The following is a 19477-nucleotide window of genomic DNA, read 5'->3' on the forward strand; positions in this document are numbered from 1 at the left end:
TAAATGTGGGCCTGTTTAAAAATAATAATTATGCCTGGCTTTACATGGAACGTCCAATTTATAAAGCACTTTACCTGTATGGTCTCATTAAAACCTTCCTTAAACCTAGGAGATAAGCAGGGATTATCATTACCATTTTGTTCTTAAGAAAACCAATCTTGTGCAGTTTGTAAATTCTTGAGAGCTGAAAGCACTCCAGTTGGTATCGGAGGCCTGGATTCAAATACCACCTCTGGTACTCATTAACTGTGCGATGTTAGGCAAGTTCATAACCTTAGTTTTCTCAGCTGTGAAATGGATTTAATATCCATATGATTATTCAAATACTCAATAAGTTGATCATATTGTTGTTTTATAAAAAATTCAAAAATGCATGACATAGAGCTTATTCAGTAATGTCCAAAGCTACAGGATTCTACATAGATGGAATTTGAAATAGACACAGCTTTTCATACTACACCTAATGGGTTTTTAAAATTTGTTTTCTTTTTTCTCTTTTATACTCTCCCCCTGGTAGAATTACATATAAAGAGGCAACCCTACTAGTATTTGAGTCAGGAATACATAGTTTGATTTAAAAGGAGCCCCTTAAATACTATTTTTAAAGTGGCTAAAATATAGTTAGAGCCATGTTTTGTCTGAATGATTTCATTGTACTGTATTTTTTAATCTTTAAAAATAAGTTTACACTCTGGCTGGTGTGGCTCAGTTGTTGGAGTGTCAGCCTGCACACCAAAGGATTGCAGGTTTGATCTCCGGCCCTGGTCGGGGCATGTGCAGGAGGCAACCAATCGATGTGTGTCTCTCACATCAATGTTTCTCTCCCCCTCTGCCTCCCTTCCTCCCTTCTACTATATCTGCAAATCAATGGAAAAATAAATACTCAGGTGAGGATTAACAACAACAGGAATAATTTTACTTATAGATTGTTTCAATTATAGCAATCCTTAGATATTATCTAGAAATTGCCTTTTGTTTAACTCAGTCTTTTCTGTTCCTTTTAAATGATACATCTCTTTCTCTACTCTTTCATTTATTTATTTCTGTATTGATTAAGGTATTACATATGTGTCCTTATCCTCCCATTGCCCCTCCACCCCCCCCCCCCTCATGCCCTCACCTCCCTGGTGTCTGTGTCCATTGGTTGGGCTTATATGCTGCATACAAGTCCTTTGTTTGTCTCTCCCCCTTACCCCCACCTTCTCCTACCTTCCCTCTGAGGTTTGAGGGTCTGGTCGATGCTTCTCTGTCTTTGGATCTGTTTTTGTTCATCAGTTTATGTTGTTCATTATATTCCACAAATGAGTGAGATCATGTGATATTTATCTTTCGCTGACACTTATTTCGCTTAGCATAATGCTCTCCAGGTCCATTCTATACTTTTGCTGCTTCCCTTTCCTCCCTTTTCACTGCCTTTCTTCATCTTGCTGTAATGTTGTCATCACTGTTTCTTTCATGCTGTCCCTGCCATAGTTTTTCTGTATCTTGCCACCATTTTTTGTTTGTTTTGCAATTTTTCCATCACATGATAGAAGTGGTTCTACAACACAGGCAATAAATTACTTCTTTCTGAACTTCATATGTTCAGTTCACAAAACTGTTGTTTTTTTTTTTTTTTAAAAAAACTATGGTGCCTGAACAGAGTGGTTTGTTGAAACTTGAAGTGAAGACTAGCTTGAATAATTAAATGTAACAAATGGTATTGAGCAGGTACTTGTGCCAGGCACCGTGGTAGGCCCTGGGCTTATGGAATCCCTGCCATTAAGGAGCTCCTCATCAATTGGGAACCAGCTGAGCAAACGGCAGAGATACCAAGGAAAGCTGAAATATGAAAATATCTTAACTTTGCCTAGGGGCAAAAATCACGTATATGTTATTAAAATTTTAAAATAATAGGTAAAGTATAATACAACATTTAGTAAATATATAACAACTATTAATTATTTGACTGAAGTGGCATTAAGTTCTCCCTAACTAGCTCTTGGTTTTCTTTTCTATTCCCAAGAAGCTTTCACTTACAGAAAGCTTTTTTTACTCTCTCTCACTTACAGTGGTTTGGAAATGTTACAGTCTCACATGTTTCACCCCTTTCCCCCAGCCTCTTCACAGGTTGTGTCTTGCCCTTTGTTAATTCCTGACATTTGCTTTCTTCCTGCCGCACCCAGTTTAGCTAGTGTCCCAGTTAAAACGGATCTGACAGGCTCCCCCTTCAGGCTGTTCCTTATATTCCCTAATCTTTCAGAACGGAACCCATGACTGGTACTTCTTTCTCTGTAAAATCGAACTCTGATTTCTGCACAATTATGAAATGGTTCTTTTACCCAGGAAATTACAAACTCACCTAACTAATTTTCACTCCCCTGCATCACTACTCCTTGCACTGAGCTATTTCTACTCTCAACCTCTAGGAGGTTGGCACTTTTTGCAATCTGTTTGCTTGTTTAAAAACACACCAAAAAACCTATTTTTAAACATATAGCTTTTTCCTCTTTTTCAAATGTTTTAAAACACAATTTAACTGTATCCTAATATTTACACAGTACTTGCTTACCATCACAATTGCTGTGCCTCCTTTAGTTCTCCTCATTGCAGAACCCCCATTCCTCTAAGCTTAAGCTTATAAAAGTCCTTTTTATATTAATGTATTTAAGTTCTTACCCAGGCATTCAAGTTCTACTTTTTCTTTTAGTGCTTTTTTGGTGTGCTGACTAGTCAACCAATTGTATTCTCCTAGATTTCCTCTGCTGTTTTTTACTATGTGTTGAGGTCTTTATCATCATTGTGTCTGTATTTCAATATCTCTAATGAATCAGTTGACTAAATACTAGTTTCATCTGGTTTTAGACTTAATGATTCTGTTCTTTTTCAAGAATTGTATCAAGAATTTTTCTTGATAGGAATGATTAAAGAATAAAGTAATGCCAAAATAAACGTTTCAACGAGATAAGCAGTTTCCAGATCTCCTCTTTCAATTGTGGGTAAAGTCTTTGAGGTATTGAGAAAATTATATTACAGTCTCTGGTTTTAAAATACTGTATGTACAAAATGTAGAGTCACTGACTTATTATAGTTATTTGTTGTACTCCAGAAAGTGTTTACAAGTTGTAAATCTCACACATACCTTAGAAATGTGTTGGGATATTTAAGCTTGAGGTCCTGTTTGAGCTAAGAAGAACACTTTGTTGTTTTCCTAGCTGTTGTTTGTGTCTTTATCCAACCAATTAGCTCTTTCTGGGGGAGAGGGAACTGAGTCTGGGCTATGGCAAGAATAGATAAGGGTCTGCCATTCGCTGCTCCTGGAGATCAGGATAATTCTACTGCTTTTGTCAAGTCAAGTGGATTCACATGACAGCCCACAAGCACAGACACCTTTGTAGATAGTTGTTCCTGCCTGCTAGTGGCCAAATGAAGACTGTTTTGCATTCAGAGATGCTGAACTTTTGGCTGTGACTTAACTAAGCAAAACAAATATTTTTTTCCCCTACATTTCAAACTCATCAAAGTTAGGCTTACAGAGAATAAGTTCTTTATTTGCTCTACCTCAAACTACTGGTAACTTGACAAATTGGAATTATTCTAAACCTTCACTTTTTAAAATTCATTTAATTACCCTAAATGAATATTACCTAGCCTTTTACTCAAGGTCAGTCTATCTTCAAGTGGATAAGCATCTGCTTATGAAGTTTAATTGTCAAGGGTGGGGGAAAAAAAAGGACACATATGTAATACCCTTTGTAATACTTTAAGCAATAAAAAAAAAAAGAAATACTTACAAAAAACAAACAAGCATCCATATATGCAATATAAAATGTGCCTAAATAGATATATATAACACCCCTGAGGACAGACTGAATGACTGAGGGACAGGAATGTGAGAGAAGCTTAGCTTTCTCCACATACCCTTTTGTATCTTCTGGATTTTCTACCATGTGCATGTATTATATATTTATAGAACTAAAAATTTAAGTAAAAAAAAAAAAGAAAACACCATTTTAAAATCATAACTACTTTATTCCTTTCTGATAGAGACAGAGGACATGCCACATCCTGAAAGCAGCTACACTTTATTTTGTTATTTGATTGTGGAAGCAGGGCTTTTGGACATCTTGTTCTCCATGACATGATTTTTTTTTCAAAGTGTCTAATCCCTGAAAAGGATATTGTGTTAGAAGTTTATTTAAAGCTGAGACAGTCTCCAGGAATGAGTAAATGGGTAGAAGAACTCAGGCACTGTACATTTAAGGGAATAAGCAACTTGTTTGTTTAAAACTACTGTTATTTCACACTGTTCTGCAAGCTTTTTGTGTGTGTCACATTCTATTGCATCATTAGAGTTTGAGCCATTTGCTAGTGCTATTTCCTTATCAAGCCCAAGAAAAGGATTATTTTCCTTAGGCTAGTCTTTATCACCATTTGATTTACTTTGCACTTCAACTTTTAATTTTTTCCCATTAAATCTACAGCTTTTATTTAAATCAAGGCTATTATAAGGATATCTTTTCTTGTTCTTATATTGTCAGTTTTCTAAATATCAGTGAAACATTAACATTCTTCAAAAACTTAAGTAACATTGTGATGAAAGGAATATATTGAAGATAAAGAATTATTTTAACTTGATTTCTTAAAGGAAATTTAAAGGTTTACATTGTTTGTTGAAAGATACACCTAATTACTAAATATTTGTTATAAGTAGAAACAAACTTCTATCATTTAAATTTGTAAGCCTGTTTCAAGAAGCAATTTGGCTTCAAGGTTTCCTTCAAGTTCTCAGAAACTAACCTTGAAAATAAATCTTTACCTATGTGCCCCAGAAAACTAATATAAGAGAATGTCTAATAACAATAGGCATTGCACCTAAATAACCTTAATAAGCTCTTCTTAACTCTTTACATACATTTTATATGATTTTTCACTGGAATATGATCAGTAGTAATAGCATTTCTTGAAGTAAACTCATAATCCAGGTTGTTTCCATTTCCCCCTAGATAATGGATTCATACCTGATTCACTTCTAGAAGATGTGATGAAAGCGCTGGACCTTGTTTCAGATCCTGAATAGTAAGTAAATAGGAAGTATTATTTAACCAACTCAAAAATTCCATTTAATTTAAAATATATGCAGTTTTGCTTATTAAAAAAATCTAAACCTGCATATATGAAGCATAGTACTTTATATAAAGCAAAGATTTAGGAATAAATCAGACTAATTAGTATTATAGTACAAACTTGACATACTAAAAATGAGCTTTCCTTCCCACTATTCCTACTACGCACTTATCCTGCTGAAAATGTGCTAAAATATAAATGTCATTTTTTAACAAACTAAATGTGTCTTTTTCTCACTGAAACCTTTTCCATTTAAAAAAATTTTTGCCCATATCTTTAGTAGCTTCAGTGAGAGTCGTGACAGTTCTGTATAATGTCTATATTGCTAGCCCTTGAACATCTCTATGTGATTAACCAGTTAACTGCAACACGTCCAAAACGGAAACCATCATCGCGTCTGTAGACGCTTGTGGCATTCAAAGGGTTAAACTAACTGAGCCTAAACCTTGTAAGAGACACAGAATATCACAGAATATAATTTTTCAGTACTGAAAGTATCAAACTATTGACTAACAATATTATATCACTGTCTTCAGTCTCACTGTTATATTTGCACATTTGCTGCATCTATCACTTCTTCCATAAATTTGGGATCTTTATTATGCATGAGCACAAAGTGCTTCTTCTTAAGTGGATACATATCTTGATTAAATATAGAAATAAAATAAAGATCACCTATGATGTACACTAACTTTTGTTTTACCTGAACAAGTTGTTTTTCTTCTGAAAAAAATTTTTTGGTAATGAACAAACTTTAGCTTACAAAACATTTAAGGAAAGGATTCAGCAAAACCAATGTAAAATATATTGATGCACATAGTTTTTAAAACTTGACCATATTTTGTTTTTAAATAAATCAGGTGTGTTTTCTTTGAAAGTATGAAATGCATATATACATTTACAAACTAATCTCATCTGAATTAATATCTGAGTCTTACTACTTATAGCTGTGATGTTACCCATTCTTAACAGACATAATTGCTGTTTCCAGCTTAAAAGAATTGAATTAGTCCAATAAATGGAAAAATAGTAATTAGTGTATTTCCTCTAAACTGATTTCCAAATGGAGATCATCTTTTTTTCATTGTCTTAATTTGCAAAAGAGAATTGAACTCAGGTATTTTTGGTTACTGATAATTCTTACTATAGGAAGGAGGAAAAAAAGGAAAAGTGATTTTTTTTCAATTTTTACATAGATTAATTTTTCTTCTTTCCTTAAAATATGTAGCATACCTTGAATTATAAAGTTAGTATAATTTAGTCAGATTGTCTTTCTAGAAGTAGCTAAAAGATTAGACTCAGTTATTCACTCTGTATTTTGGTATGGTTTATAATACATGATAGCCCATAAATTAACAGGGCCAAATTTAGGATTAATAAATTAGATGGATTATATACAGTGTGACCTTACCTTCATTTGTTTCATGTCATAACCTCCTGCTCTTACTCAGACCCTTTAAAATGTCACATCCTTTGCATGTTTAATAATAAGGCGTATTTAACTTGGCATTTTTAGTTTGGGAGATAACATGGAGAATGAAAAATTTCTTTTCAGAAAGTTTTCATTTTAAAAACCCTTCCAACTGCAGTCTGCTTTTTTATTTGCCTTCTTTTTAATCACACATAATACCTTTCACCAGCCTTGGCTACACCTACATGGTAAGAGCTGTGCAAAGCACTATCTAGTTTAGGCTGCTACTAGACAATCAAGTATATACCACTTATAATTCACTATACCTTAGTCTTTGAGAATTATCTTACCTCTTTAAACTTCAAGTTACATTGCCTAAGAATTTTAAGCTTCCACCTCAATTGGTTCTGGAAAGCTTTTTAGGAGATGTTTTTGATGCACCATTTCCTTTTGACCCTGTTTCTTTTTCTCCTTGAGCTTAAAATAAACATTTTTAAGTTAAATGCCTCATTTGATTGTTAAATTTAGGCATACCTATGAAGCAAAGAGAATTTGCCTTTGGGGGATTATAAGTCTGTGCTTAGAAGCCTAAATTTTTAAATTACTTTACCTAATAAGGAACAGTATTCCAAAGTCATCGTCATAATTTAAATTCTAAATAGTAACAGATTACTCTGGTTTAAAAATAACCAAGTTTTGGCAAATCAGATGTCATTCCTGTGTATTTGTCATTAAAAGGCTAAAAAGAACAGTTCTTAAGATTTTTGGCAGTCAACGTGTTATAGTACCAGTAATTTAATCATCAAAGAAGAAAAATAAGCTTTTTTTCCTTTGTTACCCACTGTTTTTTTTTCTCTCCCCGCAGTATAAATCTCATGAAGAATAAATTAGATCCAGAAGGATTAGGAATCATACTATTGGGTCCATTTCTTCAAGAATTTTTTCCTGATCAGGTAATGTAATTGAAGAAATGTTTTGTCCTATTGGGATGATCATCTGTGATTGTTTTAGCACTTTTCCTACTCACTTAAAATGTTCTAACATGTAGATATGAGACTAAAAAAGCAGTATTGTGTAAATACTTTGCTGTTACAGAGAGGATTGAAGGGTATGTATGTGCCAATATAGTAATACAGAACTTTGAGGTAGAGGACCAGTGGAATATAGTGTATACTCCAATATGTACACATAATGATACTGTTTTTATAAAGAAAGGACAAAATTCAGAAGTATGGGGAGTAAAAAGAGAAAGATCTTTATCCATTCCCACCCCTGTTTTCCTTCTCTTAGGTAACTAGTGTCAGTAGATTGGTATGTATCTTTTTAGAAGTTTCTAAATACTAGAAAGTAGGTAAATGAGCCTATATGAAGTGAGAGTACTGCTAGTGAACCTAAGTTCCAGGAGACTTAGGTGAGTCGAAGAAAAACCTTTGAATGGAGCTATGCTGTTTCATGTTAGGACATGTCTTCCATTAGGCTCCGATAGCTTCTCAGTTAATAAGAAACTATGCTACTCTCAGTACTCTTTTAGGTTATGTCTGTGTCCTTGGAAAGCCAATTCTACAGCCTACATCTGTCTTTTGTGTTTCTTATTTTAAAAAAATATATTTTATTGATTTTTTGCAGAGAGGAAGGGAGAGGGATAGAGAGTTAGAAACATCAATGAGAGAGAAACATCAATCAGCTGCCTCCTGCACACCCCCCACTGGGGACATGGCCGCAACCAAGGTACATGTCCTTGACCGGAATTGAACCTGGGACCCTTCAGTCCACAGGCCAACGCTCTATCCACTGAGCCAAACCGGTCAGGGCGTGTTTCTTATTTAAGTGGAGGAGTTACCATAAACCAAATTATTTAGCTAGGGACATTGTGATCATTTCGTTAGATATCAGCATAGTTTAAAGTTCATTGTTTCTATTCTACCTCTATTATAAAAGAGATGTGCTGTCAAGTAGAAAAATATCCAAAATTTATAAAGAACTCATACAACTCAACACCAAACAAACAAATAATTCAATTAAAAAATGGGTAGAGGACCAATAAGACATATAAATGCCAACAGAAATAATGAAAAGGTGCTCAACTTCACCAGCTATTAGGGAAATACAAATCAAAACTACGAGATACCACCTCACACCTGTTAGGAATGGCTGTTATCAACAAGAGAGGAAATAAGTGTTGGAGAGGGTGTGGCGAAAAGGAACCATCATTCATGGCTGGTGGGAATGTAAACTGGTACAGACATGGAACACAGTATGAACGTTACTCAAAATATTAAGAATAGAGTTAACTATATGACCTAGCAGTCCCTCTTATGGGTATCTCCCCCCAGAAGTTGAAAACATTTATTTGCAAAGATATGTGCACCCCTATGTGCATTGCAGAATTATGATTCATGGTGGTCAAGACACGGAAACAATCAAAATGTCTTTTGATAGATAGATAATTGGGTAAAGAAGATGTGGTGCATATACAATTGAATACTACTCAGCCATAAGAAAAGATGAAATATGGGTGGACCTTGAGAATATCATGCTAAACAAAATAAGTCAGTCAGAAAAAGCTAAGAATCATTTGATTTCACTCCTGTGGGATATAAAACTGAAAGTCATAATCACAGACAACAGTATGCTGGTTACCAGAGGGAAGTGGGGTGATGGGATAGTAAAGGGTTAAGGGTACCAAATATATGGTGGTACCCTATATGATTTGACTTTGGTGGGCATACAATGCAATATACTGATCATGTATCATAGAAATGTACACTTGAAACCTATATTATCTTATTAACCAACTAGAGGCCCAGTGCACAAAAATGTGTGCACTCGGGATGGGGGGGTCCATCAGCCTGGCCTGTGCCCTCTCGCAGTCTGGGACCCCTTGGGGATTGACCACCTGTGGGCTTAAGCCCACTCCCCGGGGGATTGGGCCTAAGCTGGCAATCAGACATACCTCTGGCAGCCCAGGAGCCCTTGGGGGATGTCCACTTGCCAGCGGGAAGCAGGCCTAAGCTGCAGTCGGACATCCTTAGCGCTGCTGAGGAGATGGGAGAGGTTCCCACCATCACCGCTGTACTGGCAGCCATCAGCCTGGCTTGTGGCTGAGCAGAGCTCCCCCTGTGGGAACGCAGTGACCACCACGAGGCAGCTGCTGCATTGAGCGTCTGCTCCCTGGTGTTCAGTGTGTGTCATAGTGACCAGTCATTCCCAGTCATTTTGTGGTTAGGGTCAATTTGCATATTACCCTTTTATTATATAGGATAGAGGCTTGGTGCATGGGTGGGGGCTGGCTCTTTGCCCTGAAGGGTGTCCCGGATCAGGGTGGGAGTCCCACTGGGGTGCCTGGCCAGCCTGGATGAGGGGCTGATGGCTGTTTGCAGCTGGTCACACCCCCTTCAGGGTAGGGGTCCCCATTGGGGTGCCTGGCCAGCCTGGGTGAGGGACTGAGGGCCGTTTTCAGGCTGGCCAAGCCCCCTGGCTACGGAAGCTCCCAGCCTCTCCTTTTTTTCTTTTTTAATTCTGGGATTTATTTACCTTTTATAATTGAAACTTTGTTGCCTTTAGTGGAGCTGAGAGCTGGCTCCTGCTCACTCCAGCTCTGAGACCACAGCCAGCTGAAAGCAGGTATCTGGGGTTTATTTACCTTCTATAATTGCAACTTTGTTGCTTTGAGTGGAGCTCACAGCCAGGCCGCGGCAGGGGGGAAGCTTGGCTTCCTCCATCACTGGAGCAAGCAAGCCTCCTGCTCGCTCCAGCTCCGTGGCTGCTGGCCGCCATCTTGGTTGGGTTAATTTGCATACATTTGCTCTGATTGGCTGGTGGGCGTGGCTTAAGGCATAGAGAAGGTATGGTCAATTTGCATGTTTGTCTTTTATTAGATTAGATGTCTCCCCAATAAATTTAAATTAACAAAAAGAAAAATAACAGTGATAGGAAGAAAATATCAAGATAAAATTATTAAATTTCCAGATATAATTGTTAATTTGAGGTTTCAGATTTAAATTATCTTTAACAGTAGACAATATTATTAACATTTAATCTTGGTAATTAAAAAAGAAAAAGGAACCCATATTTTTAAAACTGGTCTCTGTTATGGTTACTGTGAATAAAGAAAGTGAGGTAAAATTCAAAAAGTAACTAAGGATTTCACAATATAGCTATTAGACTTTTAAACTTTTTTTGTAAATGCTTTATGAAAAAATAGATTCTTTTTTCTGATATTGTTAGCAAGACTCTTGGATTGTGATGCCGTTTGTTCATACTCCAACTGCTAAGGGTTTTTTTAAAAGTTATTTTTTGGAATCTAATACTGTGTTTTAGATATCTTAATAAATGTTTAATAAATTTTAGCATTTTTAACTTTTTTGAGACAATGATATTAATTTTACTTTTAATTTATTTCAAGGCTGCTGTCAGGACATTTTAGAGAAATTACATGATACTGCTTATAATTATTCTAAGAACTTAATAGTTCAAGAAATTAATTTTTTAATTTTAGTATTCCTTGAAGTAATTAAAGAGAATTCTGGACCCCTTCTCTTTTTCCATTTGATTATTCTGTTTGTTCTCTCCAAGTTCATGCCTTACGGCTTGCTTATTTCCTGTTATTATTCTCCTCAACAAACTCAGCATCTGAACCTGACTCATCTCATTGCCCCTGTGTAGTTCATGCTCTTTCCTCAACCAAAGCATGTGATTCTGCTCTTGGTTCCCTGTTGAGCAGTGGTTTCTCAAAGTGTGGTCTCCAAGAACTTGTTAGAAATGCAAATTCTAAGGTCCTTGCAGACCTAGTGAAGCAGAAGCTTTGGTGGTAGGGCCCAGCAATGGGTTTGAACATACCCTCCAGAGGATTCTGATGTGATGTGCCAAAGTTTGAGACACACTGGACCTGTCATTCTTACCTACTCACACCCTGTAAGAGTTCAGACCTCTCAGTGTCACAGAACTTTTCTGATCAGAGCTCATACTGAAACCCAAAATATGGTCAGGTCCAAGCTCTTTGTCTTGTAAAACCAAAGAATGGATTCACGGACAAAAATGATGGGAAGAAAACAAAATTTATTGGGGGGTGGGGGGGGGGGTGGAAACAAAGCTTTGGGTTTGGGGGGAGAGTGGGGAGGGATATACGAACTTACTGCTGCAGGAAGGGGACCCAAAATGGTTACCTGCTCTTGGTCTAGGGATATTCATATACTATTCATATACCCTGCTAGCTTTTTTTTTTTTTTTTAAAGAGAAGAAAGACTTTATTTTATAAATTAAATTCTTTATTGTTGAAAGTAGTGTATATGTCTCCTTTTCCCCCCGTTTACCTCTCCCGGCCCCCAGCACATAGCCTTATCTGCTAGCTTTTGATTGATCCCTTCAAGGAATTCTGGCAATATCCAATTATATCAAAGTTCAAGTTCCCACCTGTGGGAGGAACTGATTGAGGACTGCCACTTCAGGTTTTGAGGTGACAACACTGTTCCCTCCCAGTTGGGTTCCACCTAGCTAGTTCTAGGTCCTTTGTTTGCCTCCACATGGTCCCTGCCCTGACTGTCTACCTAGCTCTGTTTTTCTATCTCAATACCACTGATGTCCTCTTTCTCAATAGTCACAAAATGTAAATAGACTCTATCCTTCATTTTGGCCAATTGTTCATATACTGCTTTGTACCTAACAGACCACTATAGTGACACTATAGTAAACATTTAATCACCAGGAATATATTAAGTAAAGTTATAAAACTAGTCAGAGGGACAGCAAGGAAAATATTTTAACTTTAGTAATCTTTACAGATGCTTAAAGTAGGTGCTATGGAAGTGCATTTCTTTGCTATGAGACAGAGGCGGGGAAAGATACTTGAAATACTCATAAGCATTTCAAGGCAATTTGTTTATAATAGAACAGCAGATGCAGCTACACGCATTAAGCATGCACTATGCTCCAGGCACTACGTGCTTTATAAATTAGGTAATATTTTTCCCCATTTTGGCAATGAGGAAATTTAGGATTATAGAACTTAAGAAATTGTTTAAAGTCATACAGCTAGTAAGTGGCTGAAACAAGAGTCTAATGTTGATCACCTGACCCCAGAGACAACATTTTACCACTGTGTCAAACTACCTTTTGATATTTCAGTATTTTATGCCAGCTGTTAATGACTGGAACTAGAGAATATAAATTGTATTAAAAATATAAATATTGTAAATTAAAGTACATTAACTCTGAAAATCAACAGCCAAATTATTTATCTAAGTAACTAATTCCATTGATTCATGTATACAGTTGAGAAAATGATGAAATAAATTGTTGATTTTTCTATTTGTTGTGAAGCATTTTGAGTAGGATACAAAAAAGTTATAAGAGAGCTTGGATTTTAGTTGCAAATACAAGAATGAAAAGTTAAAAAATTGAAAATTTAAATTATCTTTCAAAATAACAACTGAAGAGATGCAAAGTAGAATATGATTCTTTTCCAAATTAATTTTTGAAAAAATTTATTGTTATAAAGGTCCCAAATTATAAACAACCTAACTAGTGTGTTCAAGAAAAACTTTGCAGAAACAGCCTTGAACAAGGTCTTGAAAATGAAAGGAGAGACAAAGGCATTTGAGAATATGCAAAGAGCCAAAAACAAAAGGTCTTTTCATGGGAAAATGAGTAACATATTCACCTAAAATGAGAATTCAGAAAGGGGAGTAGTTGTAGATAAGACTGAAAAGGTAGATTAGGTCTTATATTGTAGGAGTCTTGGTTACAAATCACAGAACCTCAACCTGAACTGACTTAAGTGGGAGGGGTGGTTATGAATAGGAAGGAGTAGCTCAGAGGATTTGAAGAAGCATCAAAAGCAACAACACTAGGTCTTCTAAGACTGGGCAGTCTCTCCATTTTATATCTTTCCTCTCTCCGGAGTAGTTGCATTCTCTCAGCGTATTTTTTTCAGTTGCCAACAGCTCTCTTCCCTTAGTTCCAATTGGAAAATTCCAAGGAGGGATACTCGTCCAGCTAAGTCACATTCCCATCCTTATATCAATCAGATGTGGCCAGGAAGACAAGGGATAGGCCCAGGACAACAGCCACAGGCCCCGAGGGAAATCATTGGAGCCAGGCACCTTCAGTGGCACCAGACCATTCATCAATGCCTTGAATGCTAGGTTAAGAGAGTTGAAAACTTGATCTTTAGCTAACCAAGAATCAAGTGTTAAGACAGTAGAAATAATATAATTAGTTTTTCTGAAAGTTTAGTATAATGATCTATACAATATCTTTTCTTTATTGAATGTTGTTAAAGTCTCTAACCACTAATTATGTTTTCATTTCTTACGATGCTTGCTATTTTCACCACTTAATAGTTCTCAATACTCAAATGATATTGGGGGGGATGGAAACCCCTAATTTAATACAGTGGTCCAAATTGGAAGTATTGGTACATATATGTTTGTGGTCTGAGTAAAAGTAATATTTCTGTTCTTTCACACTTATTGAGAGGAGCAAATTATATACAACCAGAAAAAAAATCAGAGATAACATTTTAGGAAAGAATTTTGTGTTTTAGAACCTTGTTCTTTAAAAAGAAGTTAATGTAATACATGCACATGGTATTGCAGAAGTAATTTTGTGTTTTAGACCTTGTTCTCTCAAAAAGTTACAGTAATACATGCACAAAAATCAACACTTTTCGCCAAACCGGTTTGGCTCAGTGGATGGAGCGTCGGCCTTCAGACTGAAAGGTCCCAGGTTCGATTCCGGTCAAGGGCATGTACCTTGGTTGCGGGCACATCCCCAGTAGGGAGTGTGCAGGAGGCAGCTGGTCGATGTTTCTCTCTCATCGATGTTTCTAACTCTCTATCCTTCTCCCTTCCTCTCTGTTAAAATCAATAAAATATATTAAAAAAAAAATCAACACTTTTCTACTTTCCTGCCTCTTCCCAAGAAGCAACTCTCTCAGCTTTTAGATTTCCTGGTAGTTAACTGTATAAATTTAAGTTTCTTGTTTTATCAAATGATTTCCCCATCAAAGGATGAGGATTTCAGAAACTTGCATTTTATTTTCAATTGCTAATTATAAATTGCCTGATATAAAGATATAATTTAAAGTTTTAAAGTACTTTATTTCTAATAGGGCTCCAGTGGTCCAGAGTCTTTTACTGTCTACCACTACAATGGACTGAAGCAGTCAAATTATAATGAAAAGGTATGATAATTCATTCACATAGTGATTTGTCTTCACCTGGGTTGATAAAATAAATATATGAATGTATGACAATGTTTGATTCTCACAAAATTGTTACCTAAGGAGATTATTCCAAGAGTCTCTACTATTACAAGATATTTTAGAACAGGTCATATTTTGATTTAACCAATATATGGTACACTGAAATTTTCATTGGAATTTTGGAGTAATAGTTTCACTGTGACAAAATAACTATATCTCTGTGCATGTTATTATCCTTGACTATGTGGATATTACTAAATCAACATTATAGTTTAGTCCAGTGAAAGTTACTGATCAATTCATGTGAAGAAAGGGGTAATAGATTTTTGATGAGAAAAATATTTTGAAATGTTTTAAATTAATAACCATAATAGTTTAGTTAACACTTATGGATCATTTCTCTGGAATTGTATTAAGTACTTTGTTTTATCTGAAGTTTCCTTCCACCCTATGAAGTAAGTATGGTCTGTATATTCCCATTTTACAGAAGAGGAAACTGAAGCACAGAGAGGTAAGCACCTTGCTAAGGTCGAACAGTCAGTTAAATGGCAGAGCTGGGAATGAAACTTAGTCTACCTTGGAGCCTGCCTTCTTACCCACTATGCTTTGTTGCTTTCCTTTTTGAGTGAATCATTGAAAAAGGCACCAAGGTGACTTATTTCCCATGTACTCACCTGGTTTAATCCAAAAGTTGGTCTCACTGATAAACCCTTTTGAATTAAATATTAGCTTTGTCTACATATATCATATATCTGTTATGCTTGCATGGTTTTCAGGTAGCAATCACAGTAGATATATATATAACTAATATTAGAAGGAGTGGAGTGAGGCCTAACACGTTTTTTCATTTGAAACAATCATGCTGGTTTCATAATTATCTAAATTGAGGATGGCTATAGAAAATAGATTGTAATGTACACTAAATACATAATTTTAGTTAGAGCAAATAAAAAACTGAGACTTATATTCCTAACAAAATATAAATTAGATGTGTTATTAAATTAGGTCTAAAGATCATTTCACGAGAAAATAATTTATTGATATATACATAGTAAAATAATATAAATTTGATAATAAGAAAACTTGGATGCTATTTCCTGATGTATTAATGAGTGCTTCATCTAGATTTTGAAATTTTACATAGCCTTGTAATAGGAGGTACTTTAGAATCACTACTCACCCACACAATCCCTGCAAGGTAGGTCAGTCAAATATTATCCATATTTTACAGATGAGGCATCTGAGACAGGGAGATTAAGTGACTCACCCAGGGTCACACAGGAAGTCACTGGCAGAGCAGGGATTGGAACTGAGTTCCTGATTCCCAATCCTGTCCATGGTCACGCTACCTGTATATAGTAAGTTCATATCATGCTCATGACAAGCATCTGACATACTAACAAAAAGATCAGAAATCAAAGATGAAATATTCTCGTGGCAATAGTGTAAGAATATAAAGCAAAGCATGTATGTCATTAAGTTGCAGAGGTATGATGTTATGAAGTTACTTAGGTGCTAGAGATATGGTGGACTATCTAATAAGATACTATTCAAAATATCTGAGGAAACAAAGGGAGAAAGCTGGCCAAGTGGGAGGGAGTGTGATCCAGCAGCTGGCACAAGCTCTCGGCCACAGAGGTAGGCACGGTGCTTTGCCCAGGCAGCTTTGCTGGAAACAGAATAAAGTTTTTCTCATGCTCACCTGCCAGTTTATATTTGATACGATCATTGCCACTGCATATAAAGTACCCGGTTAGTTTTACACATCAACCTTTCTCTTTGATTTTTTTTTTTCTATCATGACATCCTTTTTAATTTTCTAGCATGATTTTTCATGCAGCTAAGTAGAGTAACTTGAGTTGTATTCTTTGTAGACAACGTTTTAGAAAAGAAAGTTTTACTGGGGTGGGGGGGGGGTGGTGGTTAAAAAGCATGAGTTGTAGTTTTAATTGTAAATTTATTTTATCAAAACTAGAAACAAACTAATATATTAACCAAAATTTTAAAAAATGTATTTCACTTTAAAGTATGTCTTTAGAGCTTCCTAAGAAAGGAGTAGATTCATGAAACCAAATTATCTGACCTACTAATATAACATGCTCTATTCCTATATTTAATGTGTCTTTTAAGGAAACTCCTATTTAAGGGTAATGATGTGATTTCTTTTGGTTCCTTAGTCAAATAGTTTATGACTTTTATATTGGAAGAACATAATTGCAATCATGCGTATCAGCCATTGAATATGTAAAAATCAGTATATGTACTTTGAAAGAAGGCACTCTAAATCTATTCCTTTTAAATTATACAATCAGTTTCCCTTGGACAAAAAGAAATTAATGACTGAATGGCTTAACATACACAGTGAGTCCTTATAATAAGTCAGGGCTCACATAGATACTTCTAAAAGATTGTTATTATAAATTAATCAGAATAAAATATTTTTTGATACCCACCTTCCAGTTTATATTTGATATGATCATTGTCACTACATAAAGTACCTGGTTAGTTGTATACGTCAACCTTTCTCTTTGATTTTGTTTCTGTCCTGACATCCTTTTTAATTTTTTCTCCATAATTTTTCATGCAGTACAAAGTACAGTCATGAGAAGTATTTCAGAAATATTTAATACAATCAATCGCAAATTTCATTGGCAGACATTCAAATTGCTTTTAGCTCTGGAAACTTATTGCTTAAATTGAAAAAAGAAAATTAAGTCTGTAGAATATAGAGCTATATTTTTATTGTATATTTTTATTTTGTGAGGCAACATGATCATCTAAGAGCCTCAATATTAAAACAGTAGGAACTATATAAATTGTTATATAATTTCTTCCAAGTGATATATCTTATTTGAAGAATGAATTTTCTTTTATCAGAAACAGTGTGCTTCCAGATTTTTAAGTGCTTTTTCTTGTCGTAAACTTACAATCTAAAAACCAACTGGTCATCTAGCAGTTAAATCTGTATCTCCATCTTGTTTCCATATTTTCATGTTAATCAGTAAATAGATATTCTTGCTCATAATTTCTGTCATAATAAAATTAGATGTAAAGTTTCACATGAAATAATATGCAGTGCCTTATTTGCTGGCCTATGAAAAATTTTGTATCCCTCATAAACATTTGCTGAGAATATTGATTTACCTAAGTGACTTTATTTTGTTCAACAGGTCATGTATGTGGAAGGGACCGCAGTTATTATGGGTTTTGAAGATCCCATGCTACAAACAGATGACACTCCTATTAAACGCTGTCTTCAAACCAAATGGCCATACATCGAATTACTCTGGACCACAGATCGCTCTCCTTCACTAAACTGATTTGCATAAGTATTTAAAAGGAAGATTGTAATAGCAGATGTTGAAAGAGGGTGGTAAGACTGGCAATTGGCTATACACTGGTATCACTGACTAATTGTAAATAACATAAGAACACATTTTCAGTGTTTAAGATATGTTTAAATTATTTATGTTAAGATTTACCCTATTTTAACTCTGTGTGTGAAATTTACTAGCAAAATTAAGCTTTAATCAAAGTTCACCACTTTTGCAGTTGGATAATTGGTCATTTATCAAATTACAAATATTTAATACTACAGCATTTGTATATTGAGTATCAAAGTTACTATTTATAAACTTCTGTTTTGGGGTTTTATTTCATTCAGGTATATTATATTGTTTAAATGATTCTGGCTTGCAATATATCAGCTTCCATATTTAAATGCAGAGTTAATTTTTATTTCTTTTTAAAAATCTGTTTCCCATTAGAAATACTAATAAATAACAAATTATCAACTTGGATCTTTTGACAATTGGCTTAGCTCTGGCATGTTTATAAAAAGTAGAAACTATAAAGGAACATTACCGTTTATTCACAGATCTATAGAGAATGTATTTTTTAAAAAGATAGTAAAGAGAATCTGTTTAATAGTCTTAACACTGTTAACTCTTACTGTATTGCCAAATACACTCTTCTAAACTTGCCCCAACAGCCCTGTAAGCCAGGTTTTTTGTAAATTTATAAATATGATAAATGCATGAAAACATCTGTTATTAGTATATTGCATTATTTATTATGATCCTAGTGGATGGCCTAAATAAACACTTTTCTTTAAATGTACCTTTGCATAATTTTTTTTATAGTAGTGTCTCAGGATAAGTAAATTCTTTTAAATGTTTCTGCCAAGTAACCCTGAGCGCAGCATAGAACAATTGCCTAATGGAGTCATATACCACCTTGAAAAGGAAACTAAATCTTACGGTTACCTAGGAGCTCTGTAACTCACCCAGCTAGAAGCACCAGAACCTGGGTGGCAGCTGTCTGGACCAGTGGACAAAAATACAGAAGCCTCATCTTGTTTATTTTAGAGAGAGAATTTACTTTATTCTGATAGGTCTGTTGCCTAGCAATTTGAAAATTGTATAGCCAGAAGATACTTTCTTTCCATTACTTTCAAGGTAGACAATTGTTTAGTACCTTAGCAACTTCAAGACTGAACTTCCTTCAGCAGTATAGTTGAGTATGCGTTTCCTCTGTTTGGATATTGTTTTATTTTTATAGACATTGGAAATTATAAGTAGATTTTATCATAGGAAATAGTGGCACAAGATTTTATGTGTAACTTTTGGTAAAATTATGTTCAGGAGTGTGATACTAGCTACTAGACTTACAGCTGTAAAATATCCAGTCTTTTTGTGAACTTAACTACTTTTGAATTTATATGAAATATATTGTTCTAGAATTAATTCTCAAACTCT

At 35.1% G+C, this 19477-nt stretch overlaps 1 protein-coding gene across 5 annotated transcripts in view; it reads left to right on the forward strand.

Moving 5' to 3' along the window:
• Positions 1-18839, forward strand: part of MINDY3 (MINDY lysine 48 deubiquitinase 3) — a 120753-nt gene extending 101914 nt beyond the window's left edge. For all 5 annotated transcript variants that reach the window (XM_059711579.1, XM_059711586.1, XM_059711570.1 and 2 more), the window contains 4 exons: positions 4986-5058; positions 7383-7470; positions 14628-14699; positions 17891-18839. In XM_059711579.1, coding sequence (XP_059567562.1) covers positions 4986-5058; positions 7383-7470; positions 14628-14699; positions 17891-18040 — 383 coding nt within the window. In that variant the 3' untranslated portion in view covers positions 18041-18839. The remainder of the gene's footprint in view (positions 1-4985; positions 5059-7382; positions 7471-14627; positions 14700-17890) is intronic.
• Positions 18840-19477: the final 638 nt, after the last annotated feature.

This window comes from Myotis daubentonii, chromosome 1, assembly GCF_963259705.1.
Source record: "Myotis daubentonii chromosome 1, mMyoDau2.1, whole genome shotgun sequence".
Classification (NCBI taxonomy): domain Eukaryota; kingdom Metazoa; phylum Chordata; class Mammalia; order Chiroptera; family Vespertilionidae; genus Myotis; species Myotis daubentonii.